This window comes from Oncorhynchus keta, chromosome 1 (genome assembly GCF_023373465.1).
Source record: "Oncorhynchus keta strain PuntledgeMale-10-30-2019 chromosome 1, Oket_V2, whole genome shotgun sequence".
NCBI lineage: Eukaryota > Metazoa > Chordata > Actinopteri > Salmoniformes > Salmonidae > Oncorhynchus > Oncorhynchus keta.
The window spans coordinates 20,567,147-20,581,340 of record NC_068421.1 but is presented as its reverse complement, the minus strand read 5'-3'; the positions used below and the strand labels follow the sequence as shown (position 1 = coordinate 20,581,340).

The following is a 14,194-nucleotide window of genomic DNA, read 5'->3' as shown; positions in this document are numbered from 1 at the left end:
TCACCAGATGTAGAAATGCCAATTATGGTAGTGAGAGGAATCCCAGTGGCCGCAGAGGGAGAAGATGGAACGATATTGATTTTGGCCGAGATTCTGTTAAATTTCTCATCGATTAAGCATTTTATCTCAATACAGTTTTCTGTTCCCAAAACTACAATATGTCATGAACATAATGGACTAAGTTTTGTAGACTTTCCCCTTTGCTTTGTTTAGAAGGAGTGCAAAGGCGAATTTAATTGTTACACACTTCAGAGTGCAGGGCGTCCCCTAACGGAAATTTGCAAACGCCGGCTCGAACGTGACAAAAGGATATCGCAAGCTCGTGCTTGCCTCTGCCCACCTCCTTGCTTGTTCTTCCCACTATGACTAATTTGTTTCCATTTAAAATGACAGACTGTGATCTATCTTGGTTTAGTTATAAAAAATCTTTGCTATAACTGTTTTTGAAAGATGGCGGCAGCTTTACACTATTGCGTTGTTTCAGTGTATATTCCCCCACCTACTGGTAGGTTAGATTTATTACATTATTCTGGGTACGTAATATCCAGACAATCCACTTACCACATTTACTCTCCTCCCCTCTTCGCAATACTGAGGTCAGAAGAGGCATAGTTCCTGAGGCCGTCAAACATGTGCCGTGTCCTGGAAAGAAAGTAGGACTTGTGAGGTTGAACCCCGGAAACTATGGTATATTTGTGACCGGTGGAATGCTCCATGTATTAGCAGTAGGGACTTTAGGTGTTTAACACCTAAACAAAAACATCCTTATGATAGGATGAAGTTGGGATAGAGAAACTTGCATTCAAGGGCTTCCGAAAATGTAAAAAGACACACCCTCTCCCCTCAGCCCTCAAATTAAGTGGATACTTCTGATGACGTCTGACAAATTGACACTTGCAGGGAGAGGGAAGAATTAATTATTTTTTTAAATGTGTCACTTGTCCGTCCCATGGTTGTGTTTTCAGTCATACTGGAACCCATGGTAGTTGTTGTGTGTGCTACAGTCAATTATGATTGCATTTCATATCTTGGCTAGAAGACAACGCATCCGCAGACATCGAATATTAGCTATCCGACCATATCAGGTAAATCGAAAATTACAATGTATAAGTGTGGTATCAGGGAAAGTTGTGCAAGCTAAAATTTTCAAAGGCAAACCAAACAAAAACATAATTACTTTTACGAGCCGTTATGTGCATTAGTAGCACCATTGTTTTTACTTACACTTGTATGTTGACTTCTTCATATCAATGTTTATTTGAGGTTTTTGTGGACTTTTCTTAGTGGATGTACAATCATTGCGAATTTAATTGTGGCGCAGCGGTCTAAGGCACTGCATCTCAGTGCTAGAGGCATCCCTACAGACCCTGGTTTGTTTCCAGCTGTGCCTGCAAGTCCCATAGGGTGGTACACAATTGGCCCAGCATCGTCTGTGTTAGGCTGGTGTAGGCCGCCATTATAAATATGATTTTTTTTCTTAACTGACTTGTGTGAGGATTTATGTCCATGTTCTATAACCCACTACTATATCACGTAAGATTGAATTGTTTGAAAAGCAGTTGTGTGTGTGTGTGTGTGTGTGTGTGTGTGTGTGTGTGTGTGTGTGTGTGTGTGTGTGTGTGTGTGTGTGTGTGTGTGTGTGTGTGTGTGTGTGTGTGTGTGTGTGTGTGTGTCAAGGACCGAGCAACATGCTGAGACTGCTGCATGTTGCAAAACTGTAGATAACAGCCCAGCAGATGCTGTGTCCTTGTGTTTGTATGTGACGATGTTTAGCAACACGGTGTGACTTGCTGTATCTTACAAAGTTGTGATTAATCAGGTACAGGGAGGGGAGGCTCATCACAAGGTTTGATTGAATTAGAAAACACTGAATAACACAATAACGGGAACTGAGTAGTTGCAGTAACTAGGGTGTGATACCAGAACAGTGAATCTATACATCGACAGAGGGTGGACTCCAAGAAGCGCCAAAAGGTGGGGGACCAGCCTGAGCGCCTGCGATAGGCTGGGCAAGTCTAAACCAAACTCAGCCTCTGTGATAGGCCAACAGACAGGTTGGAACTATATATTTTTATTTATCCATTATTTTACCAGGTAAGTTGACTGAGAACACGTTCTCATTTGCAGCAACAACCTGGGGAATAGTTACAGGGGAGAGGAGGGGGATGAATGAGCCAATTGTAAACTGGGGTTTATTAAGTGACCGTGATGGTTTGAGGGCCAGATTGGGATTTTAGCCAGGACACCAGGGTTAACACCCTCTTACGATAAGTGCCATGGGATCTTTAATGACCTCAGAGAGTCAGGACACCTGTTTAACGTCCCATCCGAAAGACGGCACCCTACACAGGGCAGTGTCCCCAATCACTGCCCTGGGATATTGGGATATTTTTTTACTCCGGAGGAAAGAGTGCCTCCTACTGGCCCTCCAACACCACTTCCAGCAGCACTTCCAGCAGCATCTGGTCTCCCATCCTGGACCAACCCTGCTTAGCTTCAGAAGCAAGCCAGCAGTGGTATGCAGGGTGGTATGCTGCTGGCAATGTCACAGTATAAGAACAACTGTTTACGTACATCCTGTCAGTTCTGTTTGCCCTGCGAGGTGGGACAGAGAGCCCGTATATACGAAAATTGCATTTACCATTTATTGCTTGAATTTAATTAAAGATAATTAACGACAGGTTCTGTCTTTTATTCCTCCTGATACCGGATTCGAAAAACGCAACTCTTAACACTTGCCTACTTAAATAAAAGGAGTGAACATAATTGAACACTCAAACTCTACTAAAAACTAGGGCTGTTGGGCTTACGTTTCCCTTTCTTGGCTAATCATTTGTACCAACGACAATGATGGCCGTGGGGATTCCCCCAAGGGCATAAGGCAAGGAGGGTATGTGTTTAAAACGCAGTCAAAACTTCATGACATTTGATCACATGACTTTTGTAAAAAAACATGTAGGCGCAAGTCATATACTTAAACCTAATGCAACACACTGAAAGACGGTGGCCTATGATGGTGACTGACTTGAGAAAATTGATCGACTCGAACAAGCCCAACGACATTCATGAAATGAAGTCATGGGCGTTGATTGGGCAGTCCGAATGTTTCCTCTATGCCACTGGCTAGCTAGTTAGCTTACTAGGGGAGGCAGCCTTCGTGTATTTGCATTACACTTCAATGGATGACCGGCGCGATGGACGGATGTCTGAGGGATGTTTGAAGCATGTAGACGAGAGTCGCCCCGGTCCCCCGAACGCATGGGTAGAAGATGATCAACACCAGTACGAGGAAGCGCAGACGGAGAAAACGGGTCCGAATGTCCCTCCATAATCTATTAGCAACAAACTTTTGAGCATTCACTAGCCAGCTTGCTGCTAGGTTACTAGCTAGCTATTATATCAAACATGAGCTAACTCGTTGGCTAATTAGGGGCTTTTTAGAGAGCGTTGTTAGGGAGTGTCTTGTTCGTGGTTAGCTAACAGTAGCTAAAGATTGGTACGGTTAGTGAACGTTGGCTAGCCGTTAGCTAGCTAACGCGACATGATTCGCGGGACATTGACCTTGTTCACTGGCTAATAACCAGCCAGCTAGTTAACTAGCTAGTCAGTTAGCAGTAGTGCCAGCCAGACATTATTTCAAGAAGTGTACCAGCCAACAAGTCCGATGTAATTACGTGAAACTAACGTTAGTCAGCTGAGTGGCACTTTTGCAAACGTTATCCTTTGTCAATGTAGCTATCTCAACACGAACCGGCTTCTCTGGAATGTTCCGCTAAACGTTTGCTAGTTAATTATTAACTTAGTTACGGCAAACAGCGTATACTCTTCGCCCCCGGTCCGCCAGAAATAGTTTATTTCTGTAATTGTAATAGTTATGGTCTGAGTATTGACATAAATAGTAATCGTTAGCTAGCGAAACTCTATCGTTATTTTTGGGCCTGTTGCTCGTGTCACTAACTCGAGTCTACTCTGGCATTGGCATAGCCAGCAGATTTGACCCACCTGCTTACAGAGCTGTACTAGGGTCAGAAAGTATTCCTCTGTATATTAAGACCCCAAGGAGTCGGCCCAGGATATGGCTCAGAAAACGTACCTCAATCCAGGGATGAGAAATGCGTTTTACTTAGTTCTACCATTATCCTAACTATTACACAGAGAAGGTTGAACGGCTGTTAGTTTTTTGCAGTCATTTAATCTTGTTAGCGTAACAGTTGGTATAATGGTACAATTCGGAGTACAAGGCATTTTTCATCCTGAATTAAGGTATGTTTTCTGAGCCATATCTTGTGCCGACTCCTTGGTGTCTAATTATACACAGAAATGTTGTCCGACCCTAGTACAGCTGTAAGCAAGTGGGTCGGATCTGCAGGCTAGCATTGGCAATGACATGTATCTAGTCATGTGAGAGGGCCTTACTGTCTCTTTCGAATGTATTCACATTTAATATTTAAAATGAACACTATTTCAATATCAGATTTTGCATTGTCTGCAGGAAATATGGCAGGCACATCAGAGTGTATCCATATGACTTCATTGGATAGCCTGTATCGTTATGGACAAAAAAAACAGCCGTGTATTCAGTTGGGTGAAGCTAGTTAAACAAATCTAGGCCTACTCTATGCAAGTACAGTGTGTGTGATTGTAGTTGTTTTCTTGTCATGTCATCAGGTAATGGAAAAATAAATGGAACCCGAGTGGAGCGAGAGGACACCCCTTCTGCCCCTATTCCTGTGTCTGCCCTTCATTACTCGAGCAGCAGGCAACATGAAACTTCTAACTTGAAACCAAAACCTCCTGGGAAGCTCCTCGCCATTCACTCAAAAGGCAGTCGTAATAGCCATTTTAAGAACAGTATGAACTGCAAAAATGACACTCCTTCAGAGTTGAAAACACGTGATAGCAAGAGCAAGTCCATTGCTTTACCAAATGGCGTTGTGCTCCTCAACCCTGGTCTGTATGCTAACGGCTACCCCAGCAAGACTGGACCAGACAGTGGTGGCAGTGGTTCTGAGAGTGGATACATCACTCCCAAGAAACGCTGGGCTCAGAGGAGTGCAATGGCTGAGGAGAGTGTAATGGCTGAGGAGAGTGTGACTGCTGGGCAGGAGAAGGCTGTTATACAGGCAGTTATGGTCCCTAACAAACATGAGATGGAGCCTCACACTCCAGAGGCTGCCAAAACAGCTGCAGGCTCTCTGTCTCCCACCTCCATCAAAGGTGTCCCACCTGTGGCACAGGCCCCTGTGGATCAGGTTGGTGAACTACAGTGTAGGACCTCTGAGGAAAAGGCTGCAGCATGCTCTGTTAAAAAGCTCGAAGACAGGCTGGGCAAAGCCAAGCTTACCTCCAAAAAAGAGGACTCATGGACCCTCTTTAAACCACCCCCTGTCTTTCCTGTGGACAATAGTAGTGCTAAGACAGTGCCCAAGATTAGTTATGCAAGTAAAGTGAAAGAAAATCTAAACAAAGCAGCAGTCCAAGCTGCAGGTGACTCCTTACCTCCCCAGTCCCAGGTGCCCACCAGACTCTCCCAAGTCCCCATGTCTGCTGTCAAAACCATCACCTCCCCTAGCTTCACCAATGGACCCCTATCTGGAGAGGGGAGTAGCTGCCCTCTCCCTGTGCCCCTTTTTACCTCTACTGTTTGCACTGCCCCAATGCCTGTCTCCCCTGCCAGCAAGTGGGAGAACGAAGCATCCTTGTCCAGCAACGGCACTGATATGTCAGGCACCCCCTCCATGATTACTAGAGAACTGAGAAAGGCCAGTCTCCTTGTTTATCCCCTAGGCACTTCAAATATGCAACCTGCCCTCTCCAGCGCCTGCCAAGTGGACTCACCTGCCACTAAGACAAATCCCAAATCTCTGGTGGACATTTTCCAGAACCAGTGGGGGCTGTCATTCATCAACGAGCCCAGTGGAGGGCCTGGGGTGGGGCCGGCATTAGTGGGGCAGCCAGCCCGGAAAGGCCAGATCGTGGAGATCACCTTTCAGGGAGGTGGCCCTGCAGCCTTGCCTCTACAAGTCTCTGCTACCTCCACTCTGAGACCCGACAAACCCCTCTTCCCAAAGGCGTACGAACAGGACAGACTCACTATCTCCCAAGCCCCTAGCAGTGTTGGTAAATCAGGCCCTCCCTTGGCTCCTGGCCCTGATGCTGGGCTGGGAGGCCAAGCCCCTGGCCCAGACCCTCTGAGGGGTGAGGCTGGGAGTAGAGGTGCCATAATGTCCTCCTCTTTTAAGCACCCTGGTACTGAGCTGCCTCTTGCCTCCCCTGCTCAACCTGTGTCTGTCCTGGCCAAGGAGCCCTGCCACCCCAAGGGTTGCGACCCAGGATCTTGCTGGGGGGCGTTCGATCTAAAAGCTGCTGTTATTTATCACACTAAAGGTAGGTAGCTGTTCCATTCAACGTTCATTCACAAAGTTAAATAATTGACCTGCTATGGCTGGTCCTTAGAGCAAGAAGTGCATGTGCATGTAATAATTATGAATCTCTCACACTACTAAATATGTTTTATATTTTTACAGAAATTGAATATATTCAGAATTTACAAAAACAAGGTGAGTTAGTAATTCCTGCCATATAATTGTAGAGAACCCGAAAAGCCTTGTCTTTTATTTTGGTATAGTATGTCTTGGCTGAGCAAATCTGACGTGTCCTACTTCCCTCCCTCTAGATTCAAATGGAGTTGTGTTCTATGATCAGTCCAAGGATGGGCCTGTTCAGTTAAGTCATGACTGAGCGCTACACCCTCTCCTGGCTGCTGCCTCATGAAACGGTGCCCTGGAGGAACTGCTCCCTCTCCTATCTTAGATTCATGTTGCAGGACTCCTTTGATATGAGCAGCTTGTGCCGTAGAGGGAACACAGTACAGCAGCACCACAGACAGACCACACTGAGCCTCTTACAGGGATGCTGTCATTCGGGAGATTACAGGATGGTTGAACAATGGGGGAACAAGCCTTTTGACGGGAAACGTGTCCACAAGAATGACTGCGACATTTCTCCCTCAATTTCCATTTTTATAGACAGGCTTGTAGAGGACATCATGTGGGATAATCAGTCACCACCTCTGCATTCCCACCCCATCTTTGGAATCACAGGATACTGGAGAGAGATGGCCCCTCTCTTAGCCTGTCATGGAAGACAGGAATTCCAAATGTTCACATTTGAACTGTAAGGTATCACAGATGTCTCATATTGTATTTTGACTGAAAACAAATGGGAAAGACTTGGAATGCTTTAGAATGGTTGCCTTCTAGATGTGAAAACAGTGTGGAAAGATGGGGTTTTCTGCTCGAATTCTAGTTTAGATTAAACCAAATATCATGGGGAGGCTTTTGTAAACCCATGTAAAACAAATGTTTTAATTTTGGATTATGGAGGGGTTGGTTCCCATGTTAACTGAATTACACTAATTAGAAATCCCAGGTCATTGGCTGGACAGATGGATGGAATTTATTTGTGTTCAAGGTTCAAATCATGAGAACATGCATCCCTCTCCCACCGAGGCCTAGTGTGTTTGTTGTGCCTCAAGGTACGGTCTCAAGACTTTGGACTCTGTTAATACTGGACTCTTTTTTTTTTTTGGGGGGTCCTTAGGATGTGGTGGTGGTTACCAACACTGCGCAGAGGCTATACTTTTTCCCCTTCTCTTTTCATTTTCTGTTAAATCAACCAGTTTATAGTGACAGTTTATGCTTTACATGCTACCTCTACTTACCATCTCAATGCTCAAATGAATGCCCCATATTTGCATACCTTTTCTTTTAAGATTTTGTTTTTAAAAGTTCTGGGCAGTCTTTTTTTTCTCATTGCACAGAATAGGCGCTTTGGCAGTGTTCACTTTTTTTACTGTAGTAATGCTTTAGAATGAGAGATTCATGCAGGGCAGTATTTTAACCAGAAATATGCAAATGTTCATGTTACAAGTCTCCTATTGACATCAATGCAGGATTTAACTGAAACTTAGGACTGTTTCAAGTCCTTTTCACCTCCAGAGGAGAATTGTTAAATTCATATGGAAAGGAATTCTTGGCCTCTTTGACCAGGTTAGGCTGCTCCTTTCTGAGACTGTTAGATGTTTCTCTCTCCCGAGTCACCATAAGTGAATTTAATTAGCTTACATTGACTGATCAGCACTTTAAATCTAGAATTAAAGCATAAAATGTACTAAATTTAAATGTCTATTTATCCCAGCGAACTGTTTGGCTCCTAACAATCACTGCAATTTTCAAATAGGACAGCCTGTTTATGACCTAATATAGGTGTTGCCAAAAGTTGTTTGGCAATGTTGATCTTTAACGTGGCCAAACTAAGCCAGGGGACATCTTTTGAACATTCTGTTTGTCAAGGTTAATGTGAAAATTAATCTTTATTTTGATAATGGCAAATTTATGGCACCTTAATTCCTTTTTTGTCCCTCTTAATTGCAATTAAAATATTGGAAAACAATCAAATATCTCTGACCGTTGCATTGGGTACTAAAATAATACTACAGTGTATTTAGAAGACATCAGCGACTGGCGTATTAGAACGTACTGAAAAACCCAGTTCAAGGACCGCTGTCTTCTGTTATGACAGACAAATAGCCTGTGTGTGCGCATGCATGCATGCATAATGTGTATCTTCACAAACATGGTCAAGGGTCAACGCAAAATACAGGGTGCTTTTTATAACAAGAACATTGGAATTGTATCTGCTTCGTCAAGTATGTCTCCACCTGCAAGTTGTGCCATGTCTCGACTGTTCATGCTGTCTTGTATTAAGTTATGTTAGTTTGTTCCTCACTTTTCTTTTCCTGCTGTAGTTATGGTAAGAATTTTAACAATCTATTAAAAATTACAGCTCATTTTGCATCATCTTGTTATTTAATGACTTACAGCACACTCAATTAAATCTTTAACTGTCCCTTAAATTAAATCAGTCCGAATCATTCATTTCCATATATTAGTGGTTGTTTGACAAATCTGAGGTTTGAATGGATCAAGAGACATACACAGCCAGAAATGTATAGAATAATACTAGTGGACCTAATAGATTCTACACATGCTGCGAGCGTGCGCCTACAGTTGCCAGACAAGGAGGTGGTATGTGTTTTGAGTCATTGCTCAACACCGCCCTTTTACCAATATAATGAGTGTATCAGTGAGCAGAAAGAGGACAGACATGTCTGAAGAGAGATGTGTACAGTATGTTGACTGAATATAGAGATGAGGTACTACCTCTTTAACCTGTCACTTTAAAGCAAAATGTGATGCTTTATTTCCTTCTGTTTCCGCTTGCTGTCAGTGTCTCCTGGAGACTAACATGCTGGAAACTGTAGAACTTAACAGGAGATGAAAATAAGGGAAATAATTTGTTCCACATTGGTATTAATAAAACCTTGTGGAAATTATTTGTATGCAGCCAGACATTCTTTTGGTAAGGAAGTGAAATATCAGATCAACATCAGAGATGTAACAATGACCAGACAAAAATAGACCAATTTTATTATGCTATACACAGCATTACATATCTGACAATAGAAAAATATATCCACAGCATTCAAAATGCTTTTTTACTGGTCAATCAATAACAGGAAATAAAAAATAATCAATCTAGTAGTCAAACATTAGGCTACATAAAATAGTGAGATGTGAAAGGGTCTCTTTTCCAAGCTTAAAAGGATAGACATTAAACATTGGCCGTGCTGTCAAGCCGCACTCAAAACAACTGGAAGCTCGGAGTTGAGATATCTGACTACAGGGCTCCGACTGGGAAAATATGTTTTGAATGGTCATCCAACTCCGGAATTGCAAGTCGGGAACTCGAGCCTCTTTCTAGTACATGCTAAACATATTTCATGTAGTCCTCGTATCCTGTTTTATAGAAATGTAACCATCGAATATAGAGCTTTCATTGTCTGCTTATTTGCCCCGTTTGTTTATCCTACGGTTCTGATTTGGTGTACAGGGAGAATATTGTAAGAACAGCCCATGTTCTGAATTCTGTAGCTGTACATTTCAAAACTACTGAGCAAATAGTCATATTGACGACATCCGTCCTAGCTTACTCATTAACTTCTTGGTGACAGGGGGCAGTATTTTCACGTCCAGATTAAATGCATGCCCAAATTCAACTGCCTGCTAATCATCCCCAGAAGATAAGATATGCATATTGTTAGTACATGTGGATAGAAAACACTCTGAAGTTTCTAAAACTGTTTGAATCATGTCTGTGAGTATAACAGAACTTATTTAGCAGGCGAAACCCCAAGGACAAACCATTCAGATTTTGTTTTGTTTGAGGTCACTCTCTTTTCAATGAGTTTTCATTGGGAATCCAGATTTCTAAGCAGTTCCTATCGCTTCCACTTGATGTCAACAATCTTTAGAAATTGGTTGAGGTTATTCCTTTGTGTAATGAAGAAGTACAGCCATCTTGAATGAGGGTCACTTGAAGTATACTGTTAGATAGAGGCGCGTGACCAGAAAGCATGCTTCAGTTTGTTTTCTTCCTGTATTGAACACAGATCATTCCGTCTGAAATTTTATCGATTATTTACGTTAAAAAAAAAAACTCAAGTTGTGTAACAAAAGTAGTTTGAAATGTTTTGGCAAAGTTTACAGGTAACTTTTGAGATATTTTGTAGTCACGTTGAGCAAGTTGGAACCATTGTTTTTATAGATCAAACGCACCAAATAAATGAACATTTTGGATATATATTGACAGAATTAATCGAACAAAAGGACCGTTTGTGATGTTTATGGGACATATTGGAGTGCCAACAAAAGAAGCTCATCAAAGGTAAGGCACAAATTTTATTTTTATTTTAGCGTTTTTGCCTGCAGGGTTGAATTATGGTTACTCTCTTTGATTACAGAGGTGCTATCCTCAGGTAATAGCATCGTTTGCTTTCGCTGAAAAGCCTTTTTGAAATCTGACATGTTGGCTGGATTCACAACAAGTGTAGCTTTAATTTGCTATCTTGCATGTGTGATTTAATGAAAGTTTGATTTTTATAGTAATTTATTTGAATTTGGCGCTCTGCATTTTCCCTGGCTATTGGCCAGGTGGGACGCCCACATATCCCAGAGAGGTTAATGTCTTAATCGAAATTACAGATTGCCTCCTATCCACTCATCGTTCCCTTATATCTGAGGCTGGTAACTTATCCTCTGCAGCAGAGGTAACTCAGGGTCTTCCATTCCTGTGGTCGACCTCATGAGAGCCAATTTCATCATTGCGCTTGATGGTTTTTGCGACAACACTTGAAGAAGCTTTCAAAGTTATTGACATTTTCTGTATTGACTGACCTTGTCCTGCTAGCGAGACAACTTCTGGTGAAACTGGAGGGCGCACAATTCAAATAAATAATTAACATTTAGGTACAATAAGTGTCTTATATCGGCTGAAAGCTTTTATTCTTGTTAATCTAACTGCACTGTCTGATTTACAGTAGCTATTACAGCGAAAACATGCCATGCGATTGTTTAAGAATGGCGCCCCACATCAAAATATTTTTCCACCAGCACAGGTTTCATACATTCACATATAACAATTAAATATTCACTTACTTTTTGAAAATCTTCCTCTGATTTGTCATCCAAAGTGTCCCAGCTATAACGTGTAGTGTAATTTTGTTAAATAAATCCTTCTTTATATCCCAAAAAGTCTGTTTAGTTGGTGCCATTGATTTGAGTAATCCACTTGTTCAACTTGCAGAGAAAGGAATCCAAAGATATACCCCTAAACTTTGTTTCAACAAGTCATAATACATTTCTATTTACTCCTCAGATACCATAAATGTAATCAAACTATAATATTTATTTCAGAAAGTTCAATAGGAAAACGATTTTAGCAGGTGCATAATTTCTTCAAGGCGCGGTCAAACACACATTTCCAAGACCGTGTCCTACTTAAACTGTTATTTCTTATTAGTTTTTGAAGTTACAAGCCTGACACCTTGAACATAGACCGCTGACACCCGGTGGAAGCCATAGGAACTTCATTCAGGGAGCTAATTTACAATATGACCTTTCTCTTGCATTTGTAAGAGGATGGTCTCTCTGGAAAAAAAAAGATTCCGGTTGGTTTTCTTTGGATTTTCTCCTACCATATCACTTGTGTTACATTCTCCTAAATTATTTTAACATTTCTACAAAGGTGTTTTCTTTCCAATGGTATCAATTATATGCATATCCTGGCTTCAGGCCCTGAGCTACAGGCAGTTTACTTTTGACACGTCATTCAGACAGGAAATGGAGAAAAAAGGGGCCTATAACTAAGAAGTTAAAGAAATGATGGACTGTTGTTTCTCGTTGCTTATTTGAGCTGTTCTTGCCATAATATGGACATGGTCTTTTACCAAATAGGGCTATCTTCTGTACACCCCCTTACCTTGTCACCACACAACTGATTGGCTCAAACGCATTAAGAAGGAAAGAAATTCCACAAATTAACTTTTAACAAGGCACACCTGTTAATTTAAATGCATTCCAGGTGACTCATGAAGCTGGTTGAGAGAATGCCAAGGGTGTGCAAAGCTGTCATCAAGGCAAAGGGTGGCTATTTAAAGAATCTCAAATGTAAAATATATTTTGATTTGTTTAACACGTTTTGGGTTACTACATGATTCCATATGTGTTATTTCATAGTTTTGATGTCTTCACTATTATTCTACAATGTAGACAATAGGAAAAAGAAAGAAAAACCCTTGAATGAGTCGGTGTTCTAAAACTTTTGACCGATAGTGTATGTACAGCAGATCACCTTATCGTATGGGACACTTTTAAATGTACTTTTAGAGGACATTCAATACAACACTCATTATTAAAACAAAAGCAGTTTAGGTCAAAGTAGATTAGACTAATAAAGGAAATAACAGCACAGGTCGATGGTAATGGTAGTTTACTATAGAGGGACAAAATAGTTTAGAGGAAAAACTAAAATAATTGGAAGTACTTACTCAAGGACGACCAAGTGTAATTTATTACAAGAATAAAGCGAATGGGATGGAAAATTGTGAAAAATGCACTACATTTTCTTGAATCTTCAACATAGAAATGCTACCAAAAAGAATTTACAGAAACTAGTTACAAATGATGGAGTTATCCATGACTCACAAAATTATATTTTGAAAAAGGAAGCAAAAAAATGTAAGCATATGTTTTCATATCAATCCCCTCCATTTCCACTGAATGATGTTAACTGTAAGGAAGGATTTATTTCCTAATAATAATAAAGTAAAATTAACAAATTTACAGAAAGACCTGTGTGAAGGCCAATTTACAGTGGAGGAACTTTGAGAATATTTTCAGTCTGGGCTAAAAACAGGGCTTGATGGTATGCCAGTAGAGGTATATCAGACCTTTTTTTGTACACAAAGATCCACTATTAGCATGTTTTAATTACTCCTATAAAAATGGTGGACTTTCAGGTGCTCAACAAGAAGGTCTGATTTCATTACTACTGAAACAGGACCCAGATGGTAAGTATAAAGATCCAGTCCATTAAAAAAACTGGAGGCCTCTAACACTGCAAAAATCCTGCCGAAATGCATAGCATATAGATTAAGAAGGTTTTACCAAATATTGTTCTTCCTGATCAGACAGTTTTTTTTTACATACATGTATGATATATTGGAGATAATATAGGACAATTACTTGAAACAATTGAACATTATGAAACATCAAAGATACCAGGCCTGGTCTTCATAGCAGATTTTTAAAAGGCGTTTGATAAAGTAAGACTGGAATTTATATATAAATGCCTGGATTACATTTAATTTTGGTGAATCTCTTATACAATGGGTTAAAGTTATGTACAGCAACCCCAGGTGTAAAAGAGTAAATAATAGTCACTTCTCAGAAAGTATTGAGCTTTTAAGAAGAGTAAAACAAGGCTGTCCATTGTCTCCATATCTACTTATTATGGCAATTGAAATGCTAGCTATTAAAATTAGATCCAACAAGAACATCAAGGGGATAGAAATCCAGGGGATATAAACTAAAGTGTTAATTTATGACGATGACTCTGGATCCCTGCACAGTCTCATTGAAGATCTTGATCACTTTTCTAGGCTCTATGGACTAAAACCTAATCATAACAAGTGTACCAAATGACGTATTGGCTCGTTAAAAGACCCAGTATACACTACCTTGTAGGTTACCAATAAAATGGGTGGATGGTGAAGTAGACATAGAGTACTTGG

The 14,194-nt window shown here is 41.0% G+C and overlaps 1 protein-coding gene and 1 long non-coding RNA gene across 4 annotated transcripts in view; one reads left to right on the top strand and one right to left on the bottom strand.

The window, feature by feature from the left end:
* The window catches only part of LOC127929952 (uncharacterized), a 3,456-nt gene extending 282 nt beyond the window's left edge, over positions 1 to 3,174 (bottom strand). Inside the window, exons 1-2 of the long non-coding RNA XR_008136389.1 lie at positions 3,141 to 3,174; positions 562 to 642 (exon numbers count right to left, since the gene is read on the bottom strand). This is a non-coding gene — a long non-coding RNA (uncharacterized LOC127929952). The remainder of the gene's footprint in view (positions 1 to 561; positions 643 to 3,140) is intronic.
* LOC118394252 (FMR1-interacting protein NUFIP2-like) lies at positions 929 to 8,858 on the top strand. Of its 3 annotated transcripts, none has more exons than XM_035787529.2 (4): positions 929 to 1,085; positions 4,669 to 6,387; positions 6,528 to 6,560; positions 6,677 to 8,858. In XM_035787529.2, exons 2-4 carry the CDS (start codon positions 4,854 to 4,856, stop codon positions 6,739 to 6,741), a joined length of 1,632 nt encoding a protein of 543 aa, XP_035643422.1. In that variant the 5' UTR covers positions 929 to 1,085; positions 4,669 to 4,853; the 3' UTR covers positions 6,742 to 8,858. The 3 variants fall into 3 exon arrangements, with proteins under 3 accessions (XP_035643422.1, XP_035643501.1, XP_035643385.2); XM_035787608.2 differs by lacking the exon at positions 929 to 1,085 and adding an exon at positions 2,787 to 2,890; XM_035787492.2 differs by lacking the exon at positions 929 to 1,085 and adding an exon at positions 3,007 to 3,311.
* Positions 8,859 to 14,194: the final 5,336 nt, after the last annotated feature.

Bases quoted from the DNA above. Each gene is read 5' to 3' on its own strand.
- LOC118394252 (XM_035787492.2), top strand. From the start codon at position 3,179: ATGGATGACCGGCGCGATGGACGGATGTCTGAGGGATGTTTGAAGCAT. The intron at 6,388-6,527 runs GTAGGTAGCTGT...ATATTTTTACAG, and splicing joins TGTTATTTATCACACTAAAG to AAATTGAATATATTCAGAAT. The intron at 6,561-6,676 runs GTGAGTTAGTAA...CCCTCCCTCTAG, and splicing joins TCAGAATTTACAAAAACAAG to ATTCAAATGGAGTTGTGTTC.